This window comes from Thalia democratica, chromosome 6, assembly GCF_965202585.1.
Source record: "Thalia democratica chromosome 6, ktThaDemo2.hap1.1, whole genome shotgun sequence".
Lineage (NCBI taxonomy): Eukaryota > Metazoa > Chordata > Thaliacea > Salpida > Salpidae > Thalia > Thalia democratica.
In genome coordinates this window covers 63,846,047-63,860,161 of record NC_139170.1, presented here as the reverse complement: position 1 = coordinate 63,860,161, position 14,115 = coordinate 63,846,047, and the positions used below count along the sequence as shown (strand labels likewise).

Genomic DNA, 14,115 nt, shown 5'->3' with positions numbered 1-14,115 from the left:
GAAACAACCGAGGTCATGTACGGGTGAGCAAGGTGGAGAACAGGTGAAACGACCGAGGTCATGTACGGGTGAGTAAGTTGGAGAACAGGTGAAGCGACCGAGGTCATGTACGGTTGAGCAAGGTGGAGAACAGGTGAAGCGACCGAGGTCATGTACGGTTGAGCAAGGTGGAGAACAGGTGAAACGACCGAGGTTATGTACGGGTGAGCTAGGTGTAGAACAGGTGAAACGAATGAGGTCATGTACGGGTGAGCGAGGTGGAGAACAGGTGAAACGACCGAGGTCATGTACGGGTGAGCAAGGTGGAGAAAAAGTGAAACAACCGAGGTCATGTACGGGTGAGCAAGGTGGAGAACAGGTGAAACGACCGAGGTCATGTACGGGTGAGTAAGTTGGAGAACAGGTGAAGCGACCGAGGTCATGTACGGTTGAGCAAGGTGGAGAACAGGTGAAACGACCGAGGTCATGTACGGGTGAGCTAGGTGGAGAACAGGTGAAACGAATGAGGTCATGTACGGGTGAGCGAGGTGGAGAACAGGTGAAACGACCGAGGTCATGTACGGGTGAGCAAGGTGGAGAAAAAGTGAAACAACCGAGGTCATGTACGGGTAAGCAAGGTGTAGAACAGGTGAAACGACTGAGGTCATGTACGGGTGAGCAAGGTGGTGAACAGGTGAAACGACGGAGGTCATGTACGGGTGAGTAAGGTGGAGAACAGGTGAAACGACGGAGGTCATGTATGGGTAAAAAGGTGGAGAACAGGTTAAACGACAGAAGTCATGTACGGGTGAGTAAGGTGGAGAACAGGTGAAGCGACCGAAGTCATGTACGGGTGAGTGAGGTGGAGAACAGGTGAAACGACCGAGGTCATGTACGGGTGAGTAAGGTGGAGAACAAGTGAAACGACTGAGGTCATGAACGGGTGAGCAAGGTTGAGAACAGATGAAACGACCGAGGTCATATACGCGTGAGCAAGGTGGAGAACAGATGAAACGACCGAGGTCATGTACGGATGAGCAAGGTGGTGAACAGGTGAAACGACGGAGGTCATGTACGGGTGAGTAAGGTGGAGAACAGGTGAAACGACGGAGGTCATGTACGGGTGAGTAAGGTGGAGAACAGGTGAAACGACCGAGGTCATGTACGGATGAGCAAGGTGGAGAACAGGTGAAACGACGGAGGTCATGTACGGGTGAGCAAGGTGAAGAACAGTTGAAACGATCGAGGTCATGTACGAGTGATCAAGGTGGAGAACAGGTGAAACGACCGAGGTCATGTATGGGTGAGCAAGGTGGAGAACAGGTGAAACGACCGAGGTCATGTACGGATGAGCAAGGTGGAGAACAGGTGAAACGACTGAGGTCATGTACGGGTGAGTAAGGTGGAGAACCGGTGAAACGAGTGAGGTCATGTACGGGTGAGTAAGGTGGAGAACAGGTTAAACGACCGAGGTCATGTACGGGTGAGCAAGGTGGAGAACAGGTAAAACGACCGAGGTCATAAACGGGTGAGCAAGGTGGAGAACAGGTGAAACGACTGAGGTCGTCTACGGGTGAGCAAGATGGAGAACAGGTGAAACGACAGAGGTCATGTACGGGTGAGCAAGGTGGAGAACAGGTGAAACGACCGAGGTCATGTACGGGTGAGTAAGGTGGAGAACAGGTGAAACGACGGAGGTCATGTACGGATGAGTAAGGTGGAGAACAGGTTAAACGACCGAGGTCATGTACGGGTGAGCAAGGTGGAGAACAGGTGAAACGACCGAGGTCATAAACGGGTGAGCAAGGTGGAGAACAGGTGAAACGACCGAGGTCATGTACGGATGAGTAAGGTGGAGAACAGATGAAACGACCGAGGTCATGTACGGGTAAGCAAGGTGGAGATAAGGTGAAACGACCGAGGTCATGTACGGGTGATCAAGGTGGAGAACAGATGAAACGACCGAGGTGATGTACGGGTGAGCAAGGTGGAGAACAGGTGAAACGACTGAGGTCATGTACGGGTGAGCAAGGTGGAGAACAGGTGAAACGACCGAGGTTATGTACGCGTGAGCAAGGTGGAGAACAGATGAAACGACCGAGGTCATGTACGGGTGAGCAAGGTGGAGAACAGGTGAAACGACTGAGGTCATGTACGGGTGAGCAAGGTGGAGAACAGATGAAACGACCGAGGTCATGTACGGATGAGCAAGGTGGTGAACAGGTGAAACGACGGAGGTCATGTACGGGTGAGTAAGGTGGAGAACAGGTGAAACGACGGAGGTCATGTACGGGTGAGTAAGGTGGAGAACAGGTGAAACGACCGAGGTCATGTACGAGTAAGCGAGGTGGAGAACAGGTGAAACGACCGAGGTCATGTACGGATGAGCAAGGTGGAGAACAAGTGAAACGACCGAGGTCATGTACGGGTGAGCAAGGTGGAGAACAGGTGAAACGACCGAGGTCATGTACGGGTGAGCAAGGTGGAGAACAGATGAAACGACCGAGGTCATGTACGGGTGAGCAAGGTGGAGAACAGGTAAAACGACCGAGGTCATGTACGGGTGAGCAAGGTGGAGAACAGGTGAAACGACGGAGGTCATGTACGGGTGAGCAAGGTGGAGAACAGGTGAAACGATCGAGGTCATGTACGGGTGAGTAAGGTGGAGAACAGGTGAAACGACCGAGGTCATGTACGAGTAAGCGAGGTGGAGAACAGGTGAAACGACCGAGATCATATACGGGTGAGTAAGGTGGAGAACATGTGAAACGACCGAGGTCATGTACGGGTGAGCAAGGTGGAGAACAGGTGACACGACCGAGGTCATGTACGGGTGAGCAAGGTGGAGAACAGGTGAAACGACCGAGGTCATGTACGGATGAGCAAGGTGGAGAACAGGTGAAACGACCGAGGTCATGTACGGGTGAGTAAGGTGGAGAACAGGTGAAACAACCGAAGTCATGTACGGGTGAGCAAGGTGGAGAACAGGTAAAACGACCGAGGTCATGTACGGGTGAGCAAGGTGGAGAACAGGTGAAACGACCGAGGTCATGTACGGGTGAGCAAGGTTGAGAACAGGTGAAACGACCGAGGTCATGTACGGGTGAGTAAAGTGGAGAACAGATGAAACGACCGAGGTCATGTACGGGTGAGCAAGGTGGAGAACAGGTTAAACGACCGAGGTCATGTACGGATTAGCAAGATGGAGAACAGGTGAAACGACCGAGGTCATGTACGGGTGAGTAAGGTGGAGATCAGGTGAAACGACCGAGGTCATGTACGGGTGAGTAAGGTGGAGAACATGTGAAACGACCGAGGTCATGTACGGGTGAGCAAGTAGGAGAACAGGTAAAACGACCGAGGTCATGTACGGGTGAGCAAGGTGGAGAACAGGTGAAACGACCGAGGTCATGTACGTGTGAGCAAGATGGAGAACAGGTGAAACGACCGAGGTCATGTACGGGTGAGTAAGGTGGAGATCAGGTGAAACGACCGAGGTCATGTACGGGTGAGTAAGGTGGAGAACATGTGAAACGACCGAGGTCATGTACGGGTGAGCAAGGTGGAGAACAAATGAAACGACTGAGGTCATGTACGGATAAGTAAGTTGGAGAACAGGTGAAACGACCGAGGTCATGTACGGGTCAGTAAGGTGGAGAACAGATGAAACGACCGAGGTTATGTACTGTTGAGCAAGATGGAGAACAGGTGAAACGACCGAGGTCATGTACGGGTAAGCAAGGTGGAGAACAGGTGAAACGACCGAGGTCATGTACGGGTGAGTAAGTTGGAGAACAAGTGAAACGACCGAGGTCATGTACGGTTGAGCAAGGTGGAGAACAGGTGAAACGACCGAGGTCATGTACGGGTGAGCTAGGTGGAGAACAGGTGAAACGAATGAGGTCATGTACGGGTGAGCGAGGTGGAGAACAGGTGAAACGACCGAGGTCATGTACGGATGAGCAAGGTGGAGAAAAAGTGAAACAACCGAGGTCATGTACGGGTGAGCAAGGTGGAGAACAGGTGAAACGACCGAGGTCATGTACGGGTGAGTAAGTTGGAGAACAAGTGAAACGACCGAGGTCATGTACGGATAAGTAAGTTGGAGAACAGGTGAAACGACCGAGGTTATGTACGGGTGAGTAAGGTAGAGAACAGGTGAAACGACCGAGGTCAAGTACAAGTGAGCAAGGTGGAGAACAGGTGAAACGACCGAGGTAATGTACGGGTGAGTAAGGTGGAGAACAGGTGAAACGACCGAGGTTATGTACGGGTGAGTAAGGTGGAGAACAGGTGAAACGACCGAGGTCATGTACGGATGAGCGAGGTAGAGAACAGGTGAAACGACCAAGGTCATGTACAGGTGAGCAAGGTGGAGAACAGGTGAAACAACCGAGGTAATGTACGGTTGAGCAAGGTGGAGAACAGGCGAAATGACCGAGGTCATGTACGGGTGAGTAAGGTGGAGAACAGGTGAAACGACCGAGGTCATGTACGGGTGAGCAAAGTAGAGAACAGGGGAAACTACCTAGGAACGAGGGTGAGTAAGGTGGAGAACAGGTGAAAGTAATGAGGTCATGTACGGGCAAGTACGGTAGAGAACAGGTGAAACGACCGAGGTCATGTACGGGTGAGCAAGATGGAGAACAGGTGAAACGACCGAGGTCATGTACGGGTGAGCAAGGTGGAGAACAGGTGAAACGACCGATGTCATGTACGGGTGAGCAAGGTGAAGCACAGGTGAAACGACCGATGTCATGTACGGGTGAGCAAGGTGAAGAACAGGTGAAACGACCGAGGCCATGTACGGGTGAGTAAGGTGGAGAACAGGTGAAACGACCGAGGTCATGTACGGGTGAGCAAGGTGGAGAACAGGTGAAACGACCGAGGTCATGTACGGGTGAGCAAGGTGGAGAACAGGTGAAACAACCGAGGTCATAAACGGGTGAGCAAGGTCGAGAACAGGTGAAACGACCGAGGTCATGTACGGGTGAGCAAGGTGGAGAACAGATGAAACGACCGAGGTCATGTACGGGTGAGCAAGGTGGAGAACAGGTTAAACGACCGAGGTCATGTACGGGTGAGTAAGGTGGAGAACAGGTGAAACGACTGAGGTCATGTACGGGTGAGCAAGGTGGAGAACAGATGAATCGACCGAGGTCATGTACGGGTGAGTAAGGTGGAGAACAGGTGAATTGACCGAGGTCATGTACGGGTGAGTAAGGTCGAGAACAGGTGAAACGACCGAGGTCATGTAAGGGTGAGTAAGGTGGAGAACAAGTGAAACGACCGAAGTCATGTACGGGTGAGCAAGTTGAAGAACAGGTGAAACGACTGAGGTCGTCTACGGTTGAGCAAGGTGGAGAACAGGTGAAACGACAGAGGTCATGTACGGGTGAGCAAGGTGGAGAACAGGTGAAACGACCGAGGTCATGTACGGGTGAGCAAGGTGGAGAACAGGTGAAACGATCAGGTCATGTACGGGTGAGCAAGGTGGAGATCAGGTGAAACGACTGAGGTCATGTACAGGTGAGCGAGGTGGAGAACAGGTGAAACGATCGAGGTCATGTACGGGTGAGCAAGGTGGAGAACAGATGAAACGACTGAGGTCATGTACGGGTGAGCAAGGTTGAGAACAGGTGAAACGACCAAGGTCATGTACGGATGAGTAAGGTGATGAACAAATGAAATGACCGAGGTCATGTACGGGTGAGTAAGGTGGAGAACAAATGAAATGACCGAGGTCATGTACGAATGAGCGAGGTGGAGAACAGGTGAAACGACTGAGGTCATGTACGGGTGAGCAAGGTGGAGAACAGGTGAAACGATCGAGGTCATGTACGGGTGAGCAAGGTGGAGAACAGATGAAACGACCAAGGTCATGACGGATGAGTAAGGTGAAGAACAAATGAAATGACCGAGGTCATGTACGGGTGAGTAAGGTGGAGAACAGGTGAAACGACCGAGGTCATGTACGGTTGAGCAAGGTGGAGAACAGGTGAAACGACCGAGGTCATGTACGGGTGAGCAAGGTGGAGAAGAGATGAAACTACCGAGGTCATGTACGAGTGAGTAAGGTAGAGAACAAGTGAAACGACCGAGGTCATGTACGGGTGAGCAAGGTGGAGAACAGGTGAAACGACCGAGGTCATGTACGGGTGAGCAAGGTGGAGAACAGATGAAACGACTGAGGTGATGTACGGGTGAGCAAGGTGGAGAACAGGTGAAACGACCGAGGTCATGTATGGGTGAGCAAGGCGGAGAACAGGTGAAACGACCGAGGTCATGTACGGGTGAGCAAGGTGGAAAACAGGTGAAACGACCGAGGTCATGTACGGGTGAGCAAGGTGGAGAACAGGTGAAACGACCGAGGTCATGTACGGGTGAGTAAGGTGGAGAACAGGTGAAACGACCGAGGTCTTGTACGGGTGATCAAGGTGGAGATCAGGTGAAACGACCGAGGTCATGTACGGGTGATCAAGGTGGAGAACAGTTGAAACGAATGAGGTCATGTACGGATGAGCAAAGTGGAGAACAGTTGAAACGACCGAGGTCATGTACGGGTGAGTAAGTCGGAGAACAGGTTAAACGACCGAGGTCATGTACGAGTGAGCAAGGTGGAGAACAGTTGAAACGAATGAGGTCATGTACGGATGAGCAAGGTGGAGAACAGGTGAAACGACCGAGGTCATGTACGGGTGAGCAAGGTAGAGAACAGGTGAAACGACCGAGGTCATGTACGGGTGAGCAAGGTGGAGAACAAAAGAAACGACCGAGGTCATGTACGGGTGAGTTTGGTGGAGAACAGGTGAAACGACCGAGGTCATGTACGGGTGAGTAAGGTGGAGAACAGGTTAAACGACCGAGGTCATGTACGAGTGAGCAAGGTGGAGAACAGTTGAAACGAATGAGGTCATGTACGGGTGAGCAAGGTGGAGAACAGGTGAAACGACCGAGGTCATGTACGGGTGAGCAAGGTAGAGAACAGATGAAACGACTGAGGTCTTGTACGGTTGATCAAGGTGGAGAACAGGTGAAACGACCGAGGTCATGTACTGGTGAGTAAGTCGGAGAACAGGTTAAACGACCGAGGTCATGTACGAGTGAGCAAGGTGGAGAACAGTTGAAACGAATTAGGTCATTTACGGGTGAGCAAGGTGGAGAACAGGTGAAATGACCGAGGTCATGTACGGGTGAGTAAGGTGGAGAACAGAAGAAACGACCGAGGTCATGTACGGGTGAGTAAGGTGGAGAACAGGTGAAACGACCGAGGTCATGTACGGGTGAGTAAGGTGGAGAACAGGTGAAACGACCGAGGTCATGTACGGGTGAGTAAGGTGGAGAACAGAAGAAACGACCGAGGTCATGTACGGGTGAGTTTGGTGGAGAACAGGTGAAACGACCGAGGTCATGTACGGGTGAGTAAGGTGGAGAACAGGTGAAACGACCGAGGTCATGTACGGGTGAGTAAGTCGGAGAACAGGTTATACGACCGAGGTCATGTACGGGTGAGCAAGGTGGAGAACAGGTGAAACGACCGAGGTCATGTACGGGTGAGGAGGTGAAGAACAGGTGAAACGACCGAGGTCATGTACGGGTGAGCGAGGTTGAGAACAGGTAAAACGACCGAGGTCATGTACGGATGAGCGAGGTGGAGAACAGGTGAAATGACCGAGTTAATGTACGGGTGAGCAAGGTGGAAAACAGGTGAAACGACCGAGATCATGTACGGGTAAGTAAGGTGGAGAACAGGTGAAACGACCGAGGTCATGTACGGGTGAGTAAGGTGGAGAACAGGTGAAACGACCGAGGTCATGTACGGGTGAGTAAGTCGGAGAACAGGTTATACGACCGAGGTCATGTACGGGTGAGCAAGGTGGAGAACAGGTGAAACGACCGAGGTCATGTACGGGTGAGGAGGTGAAGAACAGGTGAAACGACCGAGGTCATGTACGGGTGAGCGAGGTTGAGAACAGGTAAAACGACCGAGGTCATGTACGGATGAGCGAGGTGGAGAACAGGTGAAATGACCGAGTTAATGTACGGGTGAGCAAGGTGGAAAACAGGTGAAACGACCGAGATCATGTACGGGTAAGTAAGGTGGAGAACAGGTGAAACGACCGAGGTCATGTACGGGTTAGCAAGGTGGAGAACAGATGAAACGTCCGAGGTCATGTACGGGTGATCAAGGTGGAGAACAGGTGAAACGACCGAGGTCATGTACGGGTGATCAAGGTGGAGAACAGGTGAAACAATCGAAGTCATGTACGGGTGAGCAAGGTGGAGAAAAGGTGAAACAACTAAGATCATGTACGGGTAAGCAAGGTGGAGAACAGGTGAAACGACCAAGGTCATGTACGGGTGAGCGAGGTTGAGAACAGGTGAAACGACTGAAGTAAATTTACGGGTGAGCAAGGTGGAGAACAGGTGAAACAATCGAAGTCATGTACGGGTGAGCAAGGTGGAGAACAGGTGAAACGACCGAGGTCATGTACGGGTGAGCAAGGTGGAGAACAGGTGAAACGACCGAGGTCATGTACGGGTGAGCAAGGTGGAGAACAAGTGAAACGACTGAGGTCATGTACGGCTGAGCAAGGTGGAGAACAGGTGAAACGACCGAGGTCATGTACGGTAGAGCAAGGTGGAGAACAGGTGAAACGACCGAGGTCATGTACGGTAGAGCAAGGTGGAGAACAGGTGAAACGACCGAGGTCATGTACGGGTGAGCAAGGTGGAGATCAGGTGTAACGACGGAGGTCATGTACGGGTGAGCAAGGTGGAGAACAGGTGAAACGACTGAAGTAAATTTACGGGTGAGCAAGGTGGTGAACAGGTGAAACGACCGAGGTCATGTACGGGTTAGCAAGGTGGAGAACAGGTGAAACGTCCGAGGTCATGTACGGGTGATCAAGGTGGAGAACAGGTGAAACGACCGAGGTCATGTACGGGTGAGCAAGGTGGAGAACAGGTGAAACGACCGAGGTCATGTACGGGTGAGCAAGGTGGAGATCAGGTGAAACGACCGAGGTCATGTACGGGTGAGTAAGGTTGAGAACAGGTGAAACGATCGAGGTTATGTACGGGTGAGTAAGGTGCAGAACAGGTGAAACGACCGAGGTCATGTACGGCTGAGCAAGGTGGAGAACAGGTGAAACGACCGAGGTCATGTACGGTAGAGCAAGGTGGAGAACAGGTGAAACGACCGAGGTCATGTACGGTAGAGCAAGGTGGAGAACAGGTGAAACGACCGAGGTCATATACGGGTGAGCAAGGTGGAGAACAGGTGAAACGACTGAAGTAAATTTACGGGTGAGCAAGGTGGAGAACAGGTGAAACGACTGAAGTAAATTTACGGGTGAGCAAGGTGGAGAACAGGTGAAACGACCGAGGTCATGTACGGGTGAGCAAGGTGGTGAACAGGTGAAACGACCGAGGTCATGTACGGGTGAGCAAGGTGGAGAACAGGTGAAACGACCGAGGTCATGAACGGGTGAGTAAGGTTGAGAACAGGTGAAACGACCGAGGTCATGTACGGGTGAGCAAGGTGGAGATCAGGTGTAACGACGGAGGTCATGTACGGGTGAGCAAGGTGGAGAACAGGTGAAACGACTGAAGTAAATTTACGGGTGAGCAAGGTGGTGAACAGGTGAAACGACCGAGGTCATGTACGGGTGAGCAAGGTGGAGAACAGGTGAAACGACCGAGGTCATGTACGGGTGAGTAAGGTGGAGAACAGGTGAAACGATCGAGGTCATTTACGGGTTAGCAAGGTGGAGAACAGGTGAAACGTCCGAGGTCATGTACGGGTGATCAAGGTGGAGAACAGGTGAAACGACCGAGGTCATGTACGGGTGAGTAAGGTGGAGAACAGGTGAAACGACCGAGGTCATGTACGGGTGAGCAAGGTGGAGAACAGGTGAAACGACCGAGTTCATGTACGGGTGAGCAAGGTGTAGAACAGGTGAAACGACGGAGGTCATGTACGGGTGAGCAAGGTGGAGAACAGGTGAAACGACGGAGGTCATGTACGGGTGAGCTAGGTGGAGAACAGGTAAAACGACCGAGGTCATGTACGGGTGAGCAAGGTGGAGAACATGTGAAACGACCGAGGTCATGTACGGGTGAGCAAGGTGGAGAACAGGTGAAACGACTGAGGTCATGTACGGGTGAGCAAGGTGGAGAACAGGTGAAACGACCGAGGTCATGTACGGGTGAGTAAGGTGAAGAACAGAAGAAACGACCGAGGTCATGTACGGGTGAGTAAGGTGGAGAACAGATGAAACGACTGAAGTCATGTACGGGTGAGTAAAGTGCAGAACAAGTGAAACGACTGAGGTCATGTACGTGAGAGCTTGGTGGAGAACAGGTGAAACGACCGAGGTCATGTACGGATGAGTAAGGTGGAGAACTAGTAAAACGACCGAGGTCATGTACGGGTGAGCAAGGTGTAGATCAGGTGAAACGGCCGAGGTCATTTACGGGTGATCAAGGTGGAGAACAGGTGAAACGACCGAGGTCATGTACAGGTGAGTAAGGTGGAGAACAGGTGAAACGACCGAGGACATGTACGGGTGAGCAAGGTGGAGAACAGATGAAACGACCGAGGTAATGTACGGGTGAGCAAGGTGGAGAACAGGTGAAACGACTGAGATCATGTATGGGTAAGCAAGGCGGAGAACAGGTGAAACGACCGAGGTCATGTACGGGTGATCAAAGTGGAGAACAGGTGAAACGACTGAAGTCATTTACGGGTGAGTAAGGTGGAGAACAAGTGAAACGACTGAGGTCATGTACGTGAGAGCAAGGTCGAGAACAGGTGAAACGACCGAGGTCATGTACGGGTGAGCAAGGTGGAGAACAGGTGAAACAATCGAAGTCATGTACGGGTGAGCAAGGTGGAGAAAAGGTGAAACAACTGAGATCATGTACGGGTAAGCAAGGTGGAGAACAGGTGAAACGACCAAGGTCATGTACGGGTGAGCGAGGTTGAGAACAGGTGAAACGACTCAAGTAAATTTACGGTTGAGCAAGGTGGTGAACAGGTGAAACGACCGAGGTCATGTACGGGTGAGCAAGGTGGAGAACATGTGAAACGACCGAGGTCATGTACGGGTGAGCAAGGTGGAGAACAGATGTAACGACCGAGCTCATGTACGGGTGAGCAAGGTGGAGAACAGATGAAACGACCGAGGTCATGTACGGGTGAGCAAGGTGGAGAACAGGTGAAACAATCGAAGTCATGTACGGGTGAGCAAGGTGGAGAACAGGTGAAACGAACGAGGTCATGTACGGGTGATCAAGGTGGAGAACAGGTGAAACGACCGAGGTCATGTACGGATGATCAAGGTGGAGAACAGGTGAAACAATCGAAGTCATGTACGGGTGATCAAGGTGGAGATCAGGTGTAACGACGGAGGTCATGTACGGGTGAGCAAGGTAGAGAACAGGTGAAACGACTGAAGTAAATTTACGGGTGAGCAAGGTGGTGAACAGGTGAAACGACCGAGGTCATGTACGGGTTAGCAAGGTGGAGAACAGGTGAAACGTCCGAGGTCATGTACGGGTGAGTAAGGTGGAGAACAGGTGAAACGACCGAGGTCATGTACGGGTGAGCAAGGTGGAGAACAGGTGAAACGACCGAGGTCATGTACGGGTGAGTAAGGTGGAGAACAGGTAAAACGACCGAGGTCATGTACGGGTGAGCAAGGTGGAGAACATGTGAAACGACCGAGGTCATGTACGAGTGAGCAAGGTGGAGAACAGGTAAAACGACCGAGGTCATGTACGGGTGAGCAAGGTGGAGAACATGTGAAACGACCGAGGTCATGTACGGGTGAGCAAGGTGGAGAACAGGTGAAACGACTGAGGTCATGTGTGGGTGAGTAAGGTGGAGAACAGTTGAAACGACCGAGGTCATGTACGGGTGAGCAAGGTGGAGAACAGGTGAAACGACCGAGGTCATGTACGGGTGAGTGAGGTGGAGAACAGGTGAAACGACTGAGGTCATGTACGTGTGAGTAAGGTGAATTTTTTACCATTTATTCATTAGTACAAATGACTAGATTGAACTTTATTTACAATCCAAGAATTATCTAACATATCTTTAAAAAAAGTATAAAGTTTACTTTATAAACCAGCTTATAAATATATAACCTTTAAAGTTATTTATTGTGGGTCAGCATATGTTGTTTTAGATTATGTTTAAGAGAAAACTTTTTTCACAAACTTCGCACTGATGTTCTTTTATACCAGTATGAACTAACATATGTTTCTTTACACTACCTTTTTCAGTAAAACTTTTGTCACACAAATCACATTTAAAAAGTTTATCTTTAGTGTGAGTAACCATGTGACGTTTTAAGTTGTGTTTAAGTGCAAATTTCTTATGACAAACATGACATTGAAAGTCTTTTTTATCACTATGTACCAACATGTGAACTGTTAAATTTCCTTTCCGATTGAAACTTTTATAACAAACATCACACTTGTATGGCTTTTCTCCTAAATGAATTCTTTTGTGGATATTCAAACTGTATTTTCGGGTAAAATTCTTTCCACAAGTATCACAACCAAAATGTGTTTTATTCATGCTACTTTTAAACTTTTATAATTAGATGATTTCAAAGGATTATTTATAACTAAATTTAACAAATAAAGCTTAAGGATATTAGAATATATGAATTAAGTAGTTTTATTTTTTTAATTAAAAAAAAAAATTAAACAGTTATATAATTATTTTATTTATATACTATTTAAAGTATTAAAACTTAAACAACATTTTTTCATGCTTTTAAAAAGTAACTCTGTTATTTTTTTTATCAAAAATAATTTTAAGTTTCATTTATTTATATAGCTATAATATGTTAACTATTAACTATGAATAACAATTAAAATAACCAAATTAAAACTTCTGGTGAAAACTGCGTAAAACACTACACGTTGTTTTTAAACAACTATCATAAATTTAAAATTTTTTTTTAGAAGTTTATAACTATAAGATTCATTGATCTAAACTCTATAGTTTGTAAATGATTATAATTAATAAAAAAATTCAATTTTCACCAACTTTTTTTTTTTAAAAACAACTATAAAAATATCAAGTAGAGTTAATAAAAGGTAGAAAAGCACATAACTACCTTGTAACCGTTGATAATCTCAAGTATCTTTTGAATTATCATTTAAATTTTATTTTATTACTTTTCTTCTGAAATTACCTTACTTTTGCTATAATCTTGATCTAATCAATTCTAATACTAGATAGATTTATATTACCCCAAACTTTTATAGCTCTCAACATTTTAAACTTGAGTTAAATTATAAATATATAGCATTAGCAAATAATTAGCATATATAGCAAATTTATCAACTTGTGTTTTTTGTTTTCCAGCTTAGTTTTAATTAATAATCAAAGTTTGAATTAGTAATAAATACTATCATTTTTATATGCAATTAAAATAATATAAGGCTGTAACTAATTATTATACCCGAGTGTTGTTTCCTGAACATAAAAATAGTTATCTTCTTACAATGTAACGCACATGCATTATAAATTTTAATGTTTTTGAACAAAATACTATGACGTAATTATAAGTCTAAATTTCAATCACTTAATAATCATCTTAGCTTTTGTGCTTCATCAGGAGTCGGCAAACTGCGGCCCGCGGGCCAATTGCGGCCCGCGAGCACGGTATTTTTTTGAATGGAATGCGGCCCGCGAAAGAAAATTTCGTGGCCCGCGAGTATGTAAATGTGGCCCGCTGAGCAAAAATATATTTCAAATTGAATTTTTTTTGGTAATTCGATTTAATTTGATTAGTTTGGTTTTAAGTCTCTGTATAATATTTAATAATAATTAGAAGAAATTACTGCTTTAGTTTAAAAATGTGAAAAATACAGATTAGCATTCTAACAGGATATTTTTCTCAGTTTCATAATAACTTCTTTTTAACAACAGCAAGTAATTATCTGAAAAAAGAGTGTGAAGAATGCTCGGATTTAATAAATTAGATATATAATAGCTATTTATTAAATAAACTAAATGCAAATGTTTTCCATTTTGTACAAAAGTATTGCACAGTAATTAACTAAAGTGTCATTTCTTTATAGCTTAGATATTCTTTTTAATATTTTTATACC

General features: G+C 47.8%; 1 protein-coding gene across 1 annotated transcript in view; it reads right to left on the bottom strand.

The window, feature by feature from the left end:
• The window catches only part of LOC145839308 (uncharacterized), a 166,269-nt gene extending 153,857 nt beyond the window's left edge, over window positions 1-12,412 (bottom strand). Inside the window, exon 1 of the mRNA XM_082946902.1 lies at window positions 12,193-12,412. Within this exon, the coding sequence (XP_082803028.1) occupies window positions 12,193-12,412 (220 nt within the window). The remainder of the gene's footprint in view (window positions 1-12,192) is intronic.
• Window positions 12,413-14,115: the final 1,703 nt, after the last annotated feature.